The sequence below is a fragment of the Zonotrichia leucophrys genome, chromosome 2 (assembly GCF_028769735.1).
Source record: "Zonotrichia leucophrys gambelii isolate GWCS_2022_RI chromosome 2, RI_Zleu_2.0, whole genome shotgun sequence".
Lineage (NCBI taxonomy): Eukaryota > Metazoa > Chordata > Aves > Passeriformes > Passerellidae > Zonotrichia > Zonotrichia leucophrys.
In genome coordinates, this window is record NC_088171.1 from 32,599,754 (window position 1) to 32,612,909 (window position 13,156).

The 13,156-nt window shown below is 41.0% G+C and overlaps 1 protein-coding gene across 1 annotated transcript in view; it reads right to left on the reverse strand.

Moving 5' to 3' along the window:
• Nucleotides 1-1,046: 1,046 nt before the first annotated feature.
• The window catches only part of RAPGEF5 (Rap guanine nucleotide exchange factor 5), a 156,854-nt gene continuing 144,744 nt past the window's right edge, over nt 1,047-13,156 (reverse strand). The window contains exons 25-26 of the mRNA XM_064704463.1: nt 8,167-8,221; nt 1,047-4,782 (exon numbers count right to left, since the gene is read on the reverse strand). Coding sequence (XP_064560533.1) covers nt 4,664-4,782; nt 8,167-8,221 — 174 coding nt within the window. The 3' untranslated portion in view covers nt 1,047-4,663. The remainder of the gene's footprint in view (nt 4,783-8,166; nt 8,222-13,156) is intronic.

Here is a 13,156-nt window from a genome sequence, read left to right on the forward strand (position 1 = left end):
TCTTGTGAAAGTCTCCCAGCAAGGGCAGTGGAGGGAAGGAGAGCCCTTCCTGCAAAGTTAGCTGCTGGCATGCAGCCATGTGTGGCTTAATTACTCCAACAGGTCTGCAAGTTCTCTCCCAGTCTTCTGGGCTACACCACGGAGAGCAGTGATACCAATGGAGGGACAGTGATAAACCACTGAGACCATAAATTCTTCAGATTGTGCAATTGGATCAGGAAAAGTATGTCTGTCTGTAATGTATCTTTAAACATCATTATGGATTAGTGTCAACAATTCAGGCTTATTTTAAATATTAAGGTTAGAATTCACCCTATTTGTATATTAACAGTGGTACAAACTCTTTCAAGGTCAGGCTTAAGACTGCTTAAGATGCAGACACTCAGAGTCTTAAGCAGTAAGTATTAATTAATTAAGTACTGCCTATTTGTAAAGCACTCTGAACAGCCATCATGTTGTAAGTACCAAGTATTATTTCTGTCTGAAATATCCAGGTTTGGCTTGCTGGTTCCTGGGGTTTGCAAGTGGAAAGGAAAGAAGGACAGGGCAAGCCTCAGCTGCTTTACAGTGCCCTTGCAGCCCATGCTGAGCTCTGCCTTCCTGCTGCAGAGCAGCCCAGAGGAAGGAGGGGAAACAGCAGCATCAGGGATGACTGATGACAGGGGAAAGCATTTGCTGTCCTCAGTAAGAAGATCAAGTGCCAATAAGCAGACTCCAGAGGATATGAAGATGGATTTACTCCTCCCCTCTCCCACAGGGACTTCTCATGGTGGCTCGAGGCCCCTCTTTGGCTGAGCTGTGATGACAGGGCACAGCTGAGGCCCCATTAACATCATTCCTGCTTTTGAAACATTGGTACCAGCAAGTCCCACTGACCAGAGACAGACGAGCAGCTCTGAAAGGGGTCAGGCTCCTGAGCCTCTGTGTGAGCCTGCATCCATCTCACAAATGCAGTGAGGGTCTGTGGAACTGGAGGACTGGAAGTAAAATATTCCACATTGGAACAATAAGTATGTGTGGTAGGCATAAAGGCACAGAGCTCAGACTTCATTAAGGTAGTTTTTATATTTTGAAAAGCAATATTAAAAAACACTGGAAAATGCAAGATAAACATAACAGTTGCTTCTACAAGTTTTAACCTTGTATTGCTTGGCCATTTTAACATATAAATTATTGCTTACTAGCGCTCATAAATACACGACACAATAATATGTACAGAGGCAAACAAGCATGAAATATGCAAAGGAAAACATTGGCAACATTGATTCTGGTAAATCAGATTATTTCATACATACCAGGTCTCATGATGGTGGATAACTACTAGCTGTAGTCCCTGAGAAGTTAGGTAAATACCTTGATTTGGGGGTTTCTGTTTTATTACTTTTAATGCAAGCTGACACCGTTATGGCACTCAAGAGGGAACAGGCAGGTGTTCTTACCTCAGCTCATTGACTTCATCCCAGTCTTTAACAGCATATAAGATGACAATAAATAGGCTATTCAAATAAATATTACTCTGCTAAAATGTTTAGTATTTACATTTTTCTTTGTAATTTTTACAGCAGAACAGGTCTTATTTCTGATAACACCCTTTCTTTTGCCACTGCTATGCAAATGAAATTTATTGCTATTCAAGATGATGTTGGAACCAAAAAGCTGTGTTAGAGAAACATCTAAATTTGTTGCCACAAAAACCCACTTCAAAGAGGTACAAAGTGACACAGCTCTTTCCTTTGTTCTATCTAATTACTCCTCTTAGGTACTAAAAAAAAAGTGTGCAGAGTATTTAACCCCAGATGTGATTGTGATAAATGGAATTTACAAGATTTATAGATTTTATACCACATAACCTAATTGTTCTACTGTAGGATGTAAAAAAATCACACAATATCACCAGTGCTGGACCCTGGGAGAGGCTGTATAGTGCTGCCCTTCCCTAATACAGGGTTTACTTCTAGTTCTCCTCTTAACTTCCACATCTTCAAACTGCTTGCCAGTCTGCAGCAAAGCTCTGCAATACTTCACGAAGACATAGAAGGGCCTTTTTTAAATTAGACATATTAGCTACAGGTTTGGGCTATTTACTTTTCCTTTATAGTAACAGTCCTAAGACCCAATTCTCAACACTTAATTGATGCAGCCATGTTGGATCCTCACACCTGAAACTTAAATCTGAGTTATACAGGCCACTACAAAAGTAGTTTGCAAAGCTGTGACAAGTTGTCTAATTAGCCACAGAAGAGATAACAAGGTAAATGCTGGCTGTGTGCCTTCAGACTGATTTTATGCCAGCTGCAAGTGATAGACAACACCTGATTTAGTGTGAAATTACAGATGTGCAGAAAGCCAACACCTCAGCTGGCTCAAAGCCTATTGGGATGAGTTAACCCATCCCTTTACTTCATTTTGAGTTGGCAGAGTGAGGAGAGTTCCAGGTAAGTCTATCAGGCTTTCCAATCAAACCCTCAGCACAGAGTCATCTTTCTTTTTTTTTTTAATTTTTTTTTCTTTCCTTCTTTAGTTTTCTTGTCTTTTATTCTTCTCCAACTCAGCTGCTGCTTCATCCACAGTAGCCACCAAAAGTATCACAGAGCCAAATGCAGTGAACTGAGAAACAGCCCCACCTTCTCACCCTGAATACCTCTGAATGCTCCCTCTCCCGCAGATTTCCAGAACAACTTTGTGGACTAGAGTGTTACACCTCACAAGCTGAAGCATGCAGGCTGGTCTACATACAGGTTCCTAAAAATAATGCCACAGTAAAAAAAAATTCACAAGAGGGAGCTCAAAACCCAGGAAAGCATCCAGGTAATGCAGCTATGTTGGGAATTCTAAGTGCTGTAGCCCTAGGAAGAACTGCAGAAACACAAGCAGCAAATTGTCTCTGGTTTTTGTTCTTACACTGCAAAAAGGAGCCCACCACAGCTAGTATCTTCATTTGAACAGTTTTGGTCTGTTTGCACAAAAAAGTTATTTACAATATGTGCAGTCACATCTACAGAAGAACATAGGAAATTTTTACTCCATGGCCAGCAAGAGTTTATTTTTTTTTCTTTTTACTGGGTAAAAAGAAATTTCTTTTTTCTTAAAAAAAAATCATATAGTATTTGATAATAACAAAGTACAAGCAAATACATTTCTGAAACATCTGTTTCCTTTACAATAGATCTATACAATATTTCACAGATGGGAAAACTGAATGCATTCTACAGATTCCCCCACAGACTACTTGTTAAAGCTGCTTTTTTTTTAAATCCCTTTAAACCAGAGATAACACAATTATGAAGAGCATGCTACTTCAGTATTCCCACATTTTAGTAAAGGAGCATTTTCTTGGAAGTCTTCCTCGAGTGGAAAACATACAACAGAGATGGGCAAGCAATGCAATGTATCCTCCCTGCTCTGTAAAGAGACCTTCACTGTCACTGTGAGTCAGTGCACAAAGGCATGCCAAGGAGCACCCTCTGCACATTCCTGTGGCACTCACTGGATCATCTCAGGGCTGCTCCTTAGCACTGGAAACCAGGTGATGGTGGTGCTTGAGATGTAGGTCAGCTGTAGACTTTACTTTAGAAATGCTGCCTCAGCACAGGCCCAGATGCAGTACTTTTAACTACATGAGAATTGTCATGGGGAGGGCTGTGAAAGGGACAAAAGCAGCAAAGGCACTCTGATGCTGAGAGCCTGGTGTGTCTGCAGGTAATTACACTGGTACCCTGTAAGGGGCACCTTTCTGATCTTTACAAACTAAAAGCATGTGCAAGTTAGATGAAATTTTACTTCCTGAAATGGTATTTCCAATGGGGGGAATTAGAAATGTAGATGGATTGAGGCATTTGCCTGTGAATAGATACAAAAAAAAGCCGTAATCCAAGCAGAAAGCAAAGTTCCTGCTATAATAATTTATAACACATTAACTGCAGGAGCCAGTGCTAAATCTGAGATAACTGAAAACGAAGAAAATAATATGTTTTCAGTATACAAACAATTGTGTCCATAAATTGCAACAGAAGTGGATTGGCTCCTACAGTGCGTTTCATAAAGCATATTTTTACAGGAGCCATAACAGAGTGATCTGTTTACTGCTGACCTCCACATCACAGCACATTCTTGAGTTTCATCTGGTTGCACTGCCTTGTTATATTCCTGCTCCAGGTTGCTCACACATCTCAAACACTATGCTCCAGCGGACTCATGGGAGCTGCACAGATTGCACATTATTTTTGGCAACAATACTTTGGCAGCCTTGAATTAGTGAGGTACATACTGTGGTGAACTGGGAATCAACCCCCTTGCGGCATGTTGCTCACTGAAATGTTTTGCTGCTGTGACACGATGATTCCTTTCTTTCTAATACTGGCAGAATCTGCATTGAAAGCTACACAGGACCAAACAATATTTTCACAGAAACCAAGCTCCTGAGCTCCAAGGACACTGCTCTGCTGCCTCAGGTCCCAGGGAGCAGCGAGAATGGCACCAAGCTTGCCCTGCAATCCTGCGAGCAGCTCCTTTGCTGGCTCTTGCCTGATTTTCCTGCGCATGTTGTGTGAGCTACTGATAAAACTCAGTAAACCGTTCTCCTATAGGGAAGCAACATGCTTGGCATAAACATTCACTTAATTCAAAGTGCTGCAGTTACAAGGTTACATGAAGCTGTGCACGCTCACGCTCGTGGCTCTATCCTGTGAGAGAGCTCAAACAGAGCCTGCTGGTTGTCGATGACATGCAGGTGGTGGACGTATGGCTTCAGCTCGTGGTGCTCTTTCGAAGGAACTTCATTGCCTGCAAGACAGGAGAAAGGGCATGGATCAGAAAGCTGTGCCTTGCCTGCTGCTCCTCTGTCCTCTGTCACAAAGTCACTGCTGTGCCACTTGCCGGGTGCTAGACAGCCACAGGAAAGACAGCCAGTAACCCAAAGGACTTGCTGCTCAAGTGCAATGAATGAGGTAACAGCTAGATAGAGAATAGGAGAGAAGAAAAAAAAAATAGGCAATTCTGGGCAGCCAGCATGCATAAAGGAGGGGGACATGAGGATGGCAAGAAGCTGACTCTTCCCAAGAGGAAGATTTAGTTCTGCTGGCAGTACAGGCAGTCCATCCCCTGTAAGGGTGCTTCAAGGTTTCCTTTGTGCTGCTCTGGCAGCACAATGGGACCTTGAGCAGGGGTGGGCAACCCAGCCTGCAACTCTTTAAAATTTTTAACCCAGTCCACAAGACAGCAGGCCCTGGATCATTTTCTTCAGAGCCAGTGAAAGGTGACAGCACAGCAGATGGATATGAAACCTCTTCAAAGCTGCTCTGACAGACCCCTGTGTTTTGATCTGTTAGGCTTTTGATTTCTGATCTTGTAACAGAGACAAAAGTCCTGCTGCCATTTCATGGGAGTTTATGCAGCAAGAGGAATTAGCTGTGTAACAGACAATCTGAAGGGTGGCCTGAATAGCAGTTGTTCTCTGGTACAAGCTTTATCCTCAAAATGGGCTTGTGGGACCTCCCTGCCTGCGAAACCATCCAGCATGGCTGGTACCAGCAGAGACAGATAAAATAAAGCCAAGCCCAAGATCCTTCAAGACAGGCAGAGAAAGCAACATTGATGACTTCTGGCAGACGAGCAAAGTTGGAAAGCTCCATTCATGTCCATGTCCTCAATATTACCTTAAACTGAAAAAAAAAAAACCCTTCAAAACTCCCTGAACCAATCAACTTAACTCATACACTTCTTCCCTCTCCTTTGTTTCATTATCATCCTTTTCTCCACACTCTCCAGCTGTATGAGCAAGTTTCCAGGAATCACCAACCCCTTGTTTGTGAAGACATCTCTGTGGTGCTGTGTGGGTCACACGGGATGTGAATGCAGCCAGTTCTGCCTGTGGCTGCTGATGGGGCTCCTGGGCAGCTGCCCTAAAGAGCTCTTGCAGAGCAGCCATCTCACTTGAGCAGTGTTGGAGAGAACAGGAAAATGTGATAAATTTCTGTCAGGATACAGAGCTGACCTTTCTGTTCTGAGGGAACAGGATCCCAGCAGCTGTGCTGCTCATAGTGAAAAACATTTGTATTTCTCATTAACACCTCAAATAACAAAAGCTTGAATTATGTTGTTTTTTCAGGCTGTTCTTCCTCACTTTGGAAATGCTATTATTTGTTTTCAGGATTTAGGTTATAAATGTTATTTGCTTTAAACAGGCATTTCAGTTTTACTTGGAATCTAACCAGTTTCTAATCCAGAAACACTTTGGCCTGCAAGCTTAATATACATGATACAGTTAATAAACACTAATAATATTCCTTGCTTAGTTTTGTTTGAATTTCTTCCTAGAGTGAGATGCCTGCTGCTCCTAGGCCAATCTGGGAATTGATGCAGTAGAAAGATTCACATTCCTGAGAGTAAAATAAGCCCACTAGAAAAGGAAACTGTCCATAAAGTCTCAATAAATATTCAGTGAATTCATTTCATGCCTAAACGAATTTTAGGGAAAAAAAAGTGCCTACAGGGATGTCTGTATAAGCTGCTTTTTAAATGCCAGCTTCACAATAAATCAAGTCTGTGCTAAAATAAAATAACAATTGCCTACTTCAAACTACCAGATTATATGATAAATCTCAGGTATTAACCTTGGATTTATGCTGCAAGACTTACAAAATCACTTGGAAAAATAAAAAAGGCAAAAACGAGATGAAAGATGTGCAGGGAAAAATGCAAAAAACCCCTCACATCACTGAAAGGAAACAATGTTACTTTTCATAATGCCAAATAGGAGACCTTTTAATTTAAAGAGGCATGGTTTGGATTAATCAATATTTCCTTCTATATCTGAATTAAAAGAAGGCACATCTTGCTCCTTCTCCCCTGCTTTGTCTCTTAAATACATTTACATACATTTACATCTATATATTTTATATATCTCTTTTTAGAAAAATTACTCAAGAACCATAATACTGAGCAGCCATTGTTTAAAGGTAATACTGTATAGACATGTAGTAATTCTATAGAGCAAATGTTTAACAGAACTCTTAAAAGTACCTATTATTCTCCAAGGTATCTGTATTTATAATTAAAATTATGATTATTGTTCTTTTTGTTGGAGTCAATGCTGACAGCTGCTGAAAAGTCAGTGGAAAAAAGTTATTATTCAACTCTATTTTCCCCAAGGCTGAAGCACAGTTCTGAACTTCTCTTTGAAAAAGAGGTTTTAGTGGCCTCAATAAACGACATATTTAGTGGGTTTGGCTTAAAAACTAACTGCTTCCTAAAGTAGATCTTCTGTGCCCTTCCTGTATTTAACATCTCTGAGAGAAAAAGAACACTGAGAAGGAGAAAAGCAAGGTTTCTCCTCTGTAAGCAGCAGAACAAAGAGAGCTGAAGTTTTCTGGCATGGTCCCTCAGGGTTGGATTCTCTAATGGCTAATAAGGCAGAAACAACAACAAAAATATTTTTAAAAAAGCAACAAAAAAAGTCCTCTGTGCAGCTGAGGCACTCACAGTCCTTGCCTCTAGCACTGATCCTCCAGTGTCTGAAGCAGGCACAGCTATATTTGCAGCTTCCCCTAGAAGAGGAAACAAGCCCCTCATTTCTTCCTACTCAACCACTTTCACAAAACCCCCTGGACCCTCATACCTTCGAGACTTGCACACTTTTGTGAAACGTCCTTAAGAAGCCCAGACAAACAAACACACAATTGCTCTTGGTGAAGAGCTGAGTGAGAAGCTGTGGGGATGAGTACCATCCTTTAGCTGCTGGAAGCCAAGGCAGCTGTGAATTCCTTACCAAAACGCTCAGACTGGCAGGAGACTGAGCTAACTCCTTGATAGCTGTGAAAGGCAGAAACAGCAGCATACACCACGGGCCTCCATTGCTGAATGCAGCTGGCACAGATCTTACACAGGCTTTGGAAGAGATGGCAATGTTTGCAGGAAAGTAATTTACTAAAATTTGGAAGCTGTTCCTAGAAACATTTTGTAAACTAAAGCTAAAACTGTGGGTTTTGCTGTGTCGATCTTCCAAAAATTATGCCTTCTCTTGCCTATTGGTTAAATAGGTTTTGACCACGTTTTGTAGTAAACCTGAGCAACTGGAAAGAAAACAGGGGGAAAAAAACCAAACCAAAAACTCAACAAACCCTCAAGGATGTACAAAGGCAAAAGAAATAGGAAATTTTGTCTACTCACCAAATTGGTTATTTCTGCAATGTCTCAATGACCGAACAGTATCTGCAATCATGTGCTGCAAAGACAACAATAAACATGAGTGCAAAGACCTAGGAGAGATTCTGTCATCAGAAAAGCCTGAAAAATCTCCTTGCCCTACACTGAACAGAAAAAAGCAACTGTGGTAAGGCAGAAAATGATGACAGCAGGAGAATCTTTGCTCTTTGGTATCTTAGTGATACCATTTGATGAAACAGGGTTAGTCAGGATGTCTTATTGATATCACATAGATTAAATGAGAACAACTCCTTAGGAGCCCATGGAGAGTGGTAATGAAAAATAACCAAACAATTGCTCATTTTTCTTACAGCAACTTTTATTAAACTGAAAACCTACAGCAAGGAAGGCCTGTGGACTGGGTGAGTGCTTTGGTGTTCAAACACAGCTTTAGTGCATTACCTAAGGTACTGTGTAGTCGGCAGCCTCTCCTTCTGTCTCCACATCTGTATAATTGGACTGTAAGCCTCTCTGTGGCACAGACTGCACCCCTTGGTGTACACTTGTGTAATGCTACCACACTCAGGCACCACTCTCAGCCTAACCAGCACAAAATAAAAGAGCCCACAGCCCAAATGCTGCAGTGCAAACACCTGACAGCTCCACAGGCAGGTACCAAGTAAAACTGTCCTGTAGTCCTGTAAGTATCCTATTTTAACAAAAGCTGGTGCTTACAGGGATATTGGATGTTCACTTACATTAAGTGGAGGAAACAAAAGGTTTAAATTCGGTTTCTCATTCAGGTTCTGGTCATCAATTTATCCAAAAATTGGGATTATTCACTACAAATCAGTAGTGGGAGATTATTCTCACTAGATACTACCCAAAAAGTTCTTAAGCCATTACTTTAAAATTTTTTTACTGTTTCTGAGGCAATTCCTCATCAAATCTAGTAAGTAACAGAAGCAAATTTGAGTTAGCAGGAATGTTCTGAAAGCTCATGCAAACAGCTGATGCTCATTTTACATGTCCCTCAAAAATTATTAGAGGTGGAAAGCATTAACTGTCTTGAGCAGAGTACATTTAAAACCAGAATGATGCAGAAAAGCTCATCTCTCAACATCCTGGGAGTGGCTTACAAGGCTCCTTCACAGAAAAGCTTATCATGAGAGCACATTTAATGGAAACTTCATATTTCTTTCATCAGTAAATCAAAATAATTTTTCTTGTTACCCGCTGTGCTTCATTTGCCATGAAATTACACAATCTCTAGTGCTGATGTCCTTGCACTGATTATAATGAAGTTCTAATGAGATGATCTAGATTTCACGATCAATAATGTGAGTACTGGCAGTACTGAAACTTCCACCAGTGCTGCTGCTGTGATGTTTCCCAGCCAACACTCTGCATTTGGATTTTACAAGTCAGAAAAACCCACACATCACACATACTGTAACTCTTTGCTGTCTCTCCTTTGAAGTCAGTCACTGTGAGGGTTCATCCCAGGACTGGCTTCTGTAGGTGATGCTCTGGTGAGGGAAGAACCTCTTAGTGCAACATTTAAAGCAGAATTGCAGATCCTCTGCCCTTAGTATTCTAATTATGAATTTCCCTCTGGTTTCAATTCTCTGGGACCTAAATGTAATGCAGAAGCATTACAGCCAATGTATCTGCAAAGCAAATGCTATCTCCTGTCTGCTTAAACAGGTGCTTGAATACTTGTTAGTGTGATAAGTAACACACATATCTGGTGGCTTTTCAGCCCGCCAGGGATCATTAGCACTTTTTTCACTGAGGACAGCAGAGCCTCGGGCTTGGGGTTGCACAGATATTTGGGGGTGTGGGTTAACCCACAGCTGCACATACACAGTCCTTACAGCTGAAGGCTCTGGGTAAGCAGTGGTTATCGAAAATGGTAATGGCCATTGACCTGTAATAGAGTTTGCTGGAGTGTGGCTAAGACATGTCATTGCTAAGGCACAGCTGAAGGCTGGAGAGAAAAACCTGAAGAAGCCACATTCTAGTGAAACAGCTAAGAAAATACCACGGAAATTCCTTGAGATGTGACCATGTAAGGCTATATTTTCGTTTATTCCTTCAGATTTAGTTGAAGAACTAGGTATAATACTAAATATTGATCTAACACTATAATAGACTAGATTTTACACAAAATGCAATTAAATAAACAACTGCAACCCCTTCACCTTTGCTAAAGCTAGGTAACATTCCTGAAACAACAGATCACTTCTTTTCCTTCTCTTTGCAAATTTCTTTCTTTACATTTTGAGTTAACTTTGTATCCACTGCTATAATTTCATGTCAAATAAAATCCAGTCATGGTAGGATTGCTGAGATCTAAGAATATAAAAGAAGCAGGGATTATAGGGAGAAGGATCTTTAATAAAAGAAACTAATACAGTTGGAAAAATAATGGTTCAGACTGACAAGTCCTCCTTCAGGTGAGATGTTTAATGTAGAAATGAAATATTTCAAAATAGTAATCCAAACGGAGACACAAGAAACCATCTTTGCTTTGAAATTCATAAGTGGAAATTCTAGTCATTTATGACAGTAAGTTCCTTCCCCAAAGCAGTAATCTGCTATGGTAGAATAATTCCTTTCTTCTTTTTCTGCAACAGCAAATTTGCAGGTGAGGTTCAGTGGCTTGATCCAAATCGAGCAGGAGTCAATGTCAATCCTAATTTTTCTCAGCTAAGGCCAGAAAGTGCTCAGCACTTCAGTACAGAGCACCGAGGAGGGCATTGTTCTTCAGGACAAAGCCCTTACAATTAGAAAAGAAACACGACTGATGAATAGGTGATCACGCCTAATGCATCCTCTGAGTTCATGGCCACTGACTAAATCCAGCTGAGCCAGGGTAATACCAGTGAGCAGCCCGAGTTTCCACTACACTGATATTTAAATCTCCCCTAAGCCCCCACTTCCTAAGCTTGCACTATTGCCTGCATTCATATGCACAGGGCTGCATGAGACAGCATGTTTCTGAGAGCGTGATCTGAATGATAATTTGGAGGAAGTGTCAATCAGAACAACTCTCACCCCACAACCATCACCTCAGCCTCTCCCCCCTTGCCATTTAAAATGCCCATTATCCATTTGAATGGAAAAGGTGAGATCCTGGCTCACTGAAGTCAATTAGCAAAGCTCCCACTGCCTCTAGAAACACAATGGAGACAGAAAGGAAAGGGATTCTTACCCCAGGAAGCCCAGCATGCATTAAACATATACACGATTACACAACAAACAAACAAACAAACACAGCCTGCTAAGGCTGGACAAGAATTAGATTCTACATATTCACTAAATAAATATATGGGCCAGTGGAAGGATTTTAATAACAATTATGGTGCATCAAGGGCTAGTTTAATTTACATGTTAATTGGATGTACTTCCAAGAGGCAATGAAGAAGAACATGCTAATGAGTTTTATGAAAACACCTAAAGGTCAAACAGTTAATGGACTTGGAACAAGAAAACCTTTCATTAAATGCAAATTAGTATTCTTGTAAACTCTGCAACAAGAAAAGGTACAGAAATCAAATAGAAAACATGAAAAAAAGGAGCTCAGGTTCAAAAGTCAGAGCCTACATCTGCTTGCAAGTTGAAAGACAACCTATATTGTGATAGAATGTGAAAATAAGTTCAACATCTGGTTCATTAATAACTCCACGGTTGTGTGTTCATTCCCAAACAAGTGTAAACACAGGGAGAAAATAGTTGGGCACAATTCACCAACCAGAGCCATCTGCAATAAGAGTTCCATGGCACACCTGGACAATTGCAAAGAACATTTTGGTTTCTTGGTCAAATACTATAGGCCAAGAAAAAAAAAATTCCAAGCTTCTCTACTCCACCACTGTTCAGATATATAGACTTTGGCTTTTAGTGCCATAGAATCACAGACTAAGCTGAGCTGGAGGGAATCCACAAGGATCATCAAGTCCAGTTCCTGGCCCTGCACAGCACCATCCCCATGAATCCCATCACGTGCCTGAGAGCATTGTCCAAACTCTTCTTGAACTCTGTCGGGCTTGTGCCATGACCACTTTCATGTGGGAGCCCGTTCCAGTGCCCAGCCACTCTCTGGGTGAAGAACCTTTTCCTGATATCCAACCTAAACCTTCCCTGAGCCAGCTTCATACCATTCCTTGAGTCCTGTCCTGGTCACCACAGAGAAGAGATCAGCGCCTGCCCCTCCTCTTCCCCCCAGGAGGAAGCTCTAGACTGCACTGAGCTCTTCTCTAGGTTGAACAGACCAAGTTCATGAAAATGTTATCAGAGAAAACCCCCAAACTGAACAAAACCAACCAACCACAAAGCAACAACAAAAACCAAACAAACCACCAAAAACCAACACAAATTAGGCAACTCAAACCTCTCTCAGTAATTCCATGCCAGAGTAGATGCCATATGATGCCTAGAGTGAATGTGGCCAAAAATAAATCATGAAGTGCCCTTATGCATAAAAACTACACTAGTGATATTTACAGTCAGTTTAATTTGTACTTCAGACATTATTTTCTTCCTCATTTAACATAGATCAAAAAGTTTAACTTTCATTTAAGATCTCTAAAATTACAATACCACTTGCAGGTGATAAACTAGAGAAAACTGAGGGGAAAAACAAAAAGGAAACATAATTCAGAGAAAGCTGAAGCAGGAGAATTTAACTAATATGAAGCAGCCCACGAGGTGATGCAAAGGAATTGATCTCACTGGGTATAAATGAAGAGTGGACTGTGTAGCAGTGATGATGGCCATTACTGGTTCAGCCACTTTACACAGAAGTAGAGGAGAAAGGAAGGAGAAGAGAGAGGAGCAGAGGAAAAGGGAAGGGGAAAGAGACTTGTTTGTTTCGTCCTGCTTGCTCTTTTCTACCCCTGATTATTTCCCCTCGTGGTTCGGCCAGAAGAAAACCTTACAGGTTAAAAGATAAGGAAAGCAAAGGGAAGAGAACATAAATGTTTTGAAAAACAGGAAGGATAAAATTAGC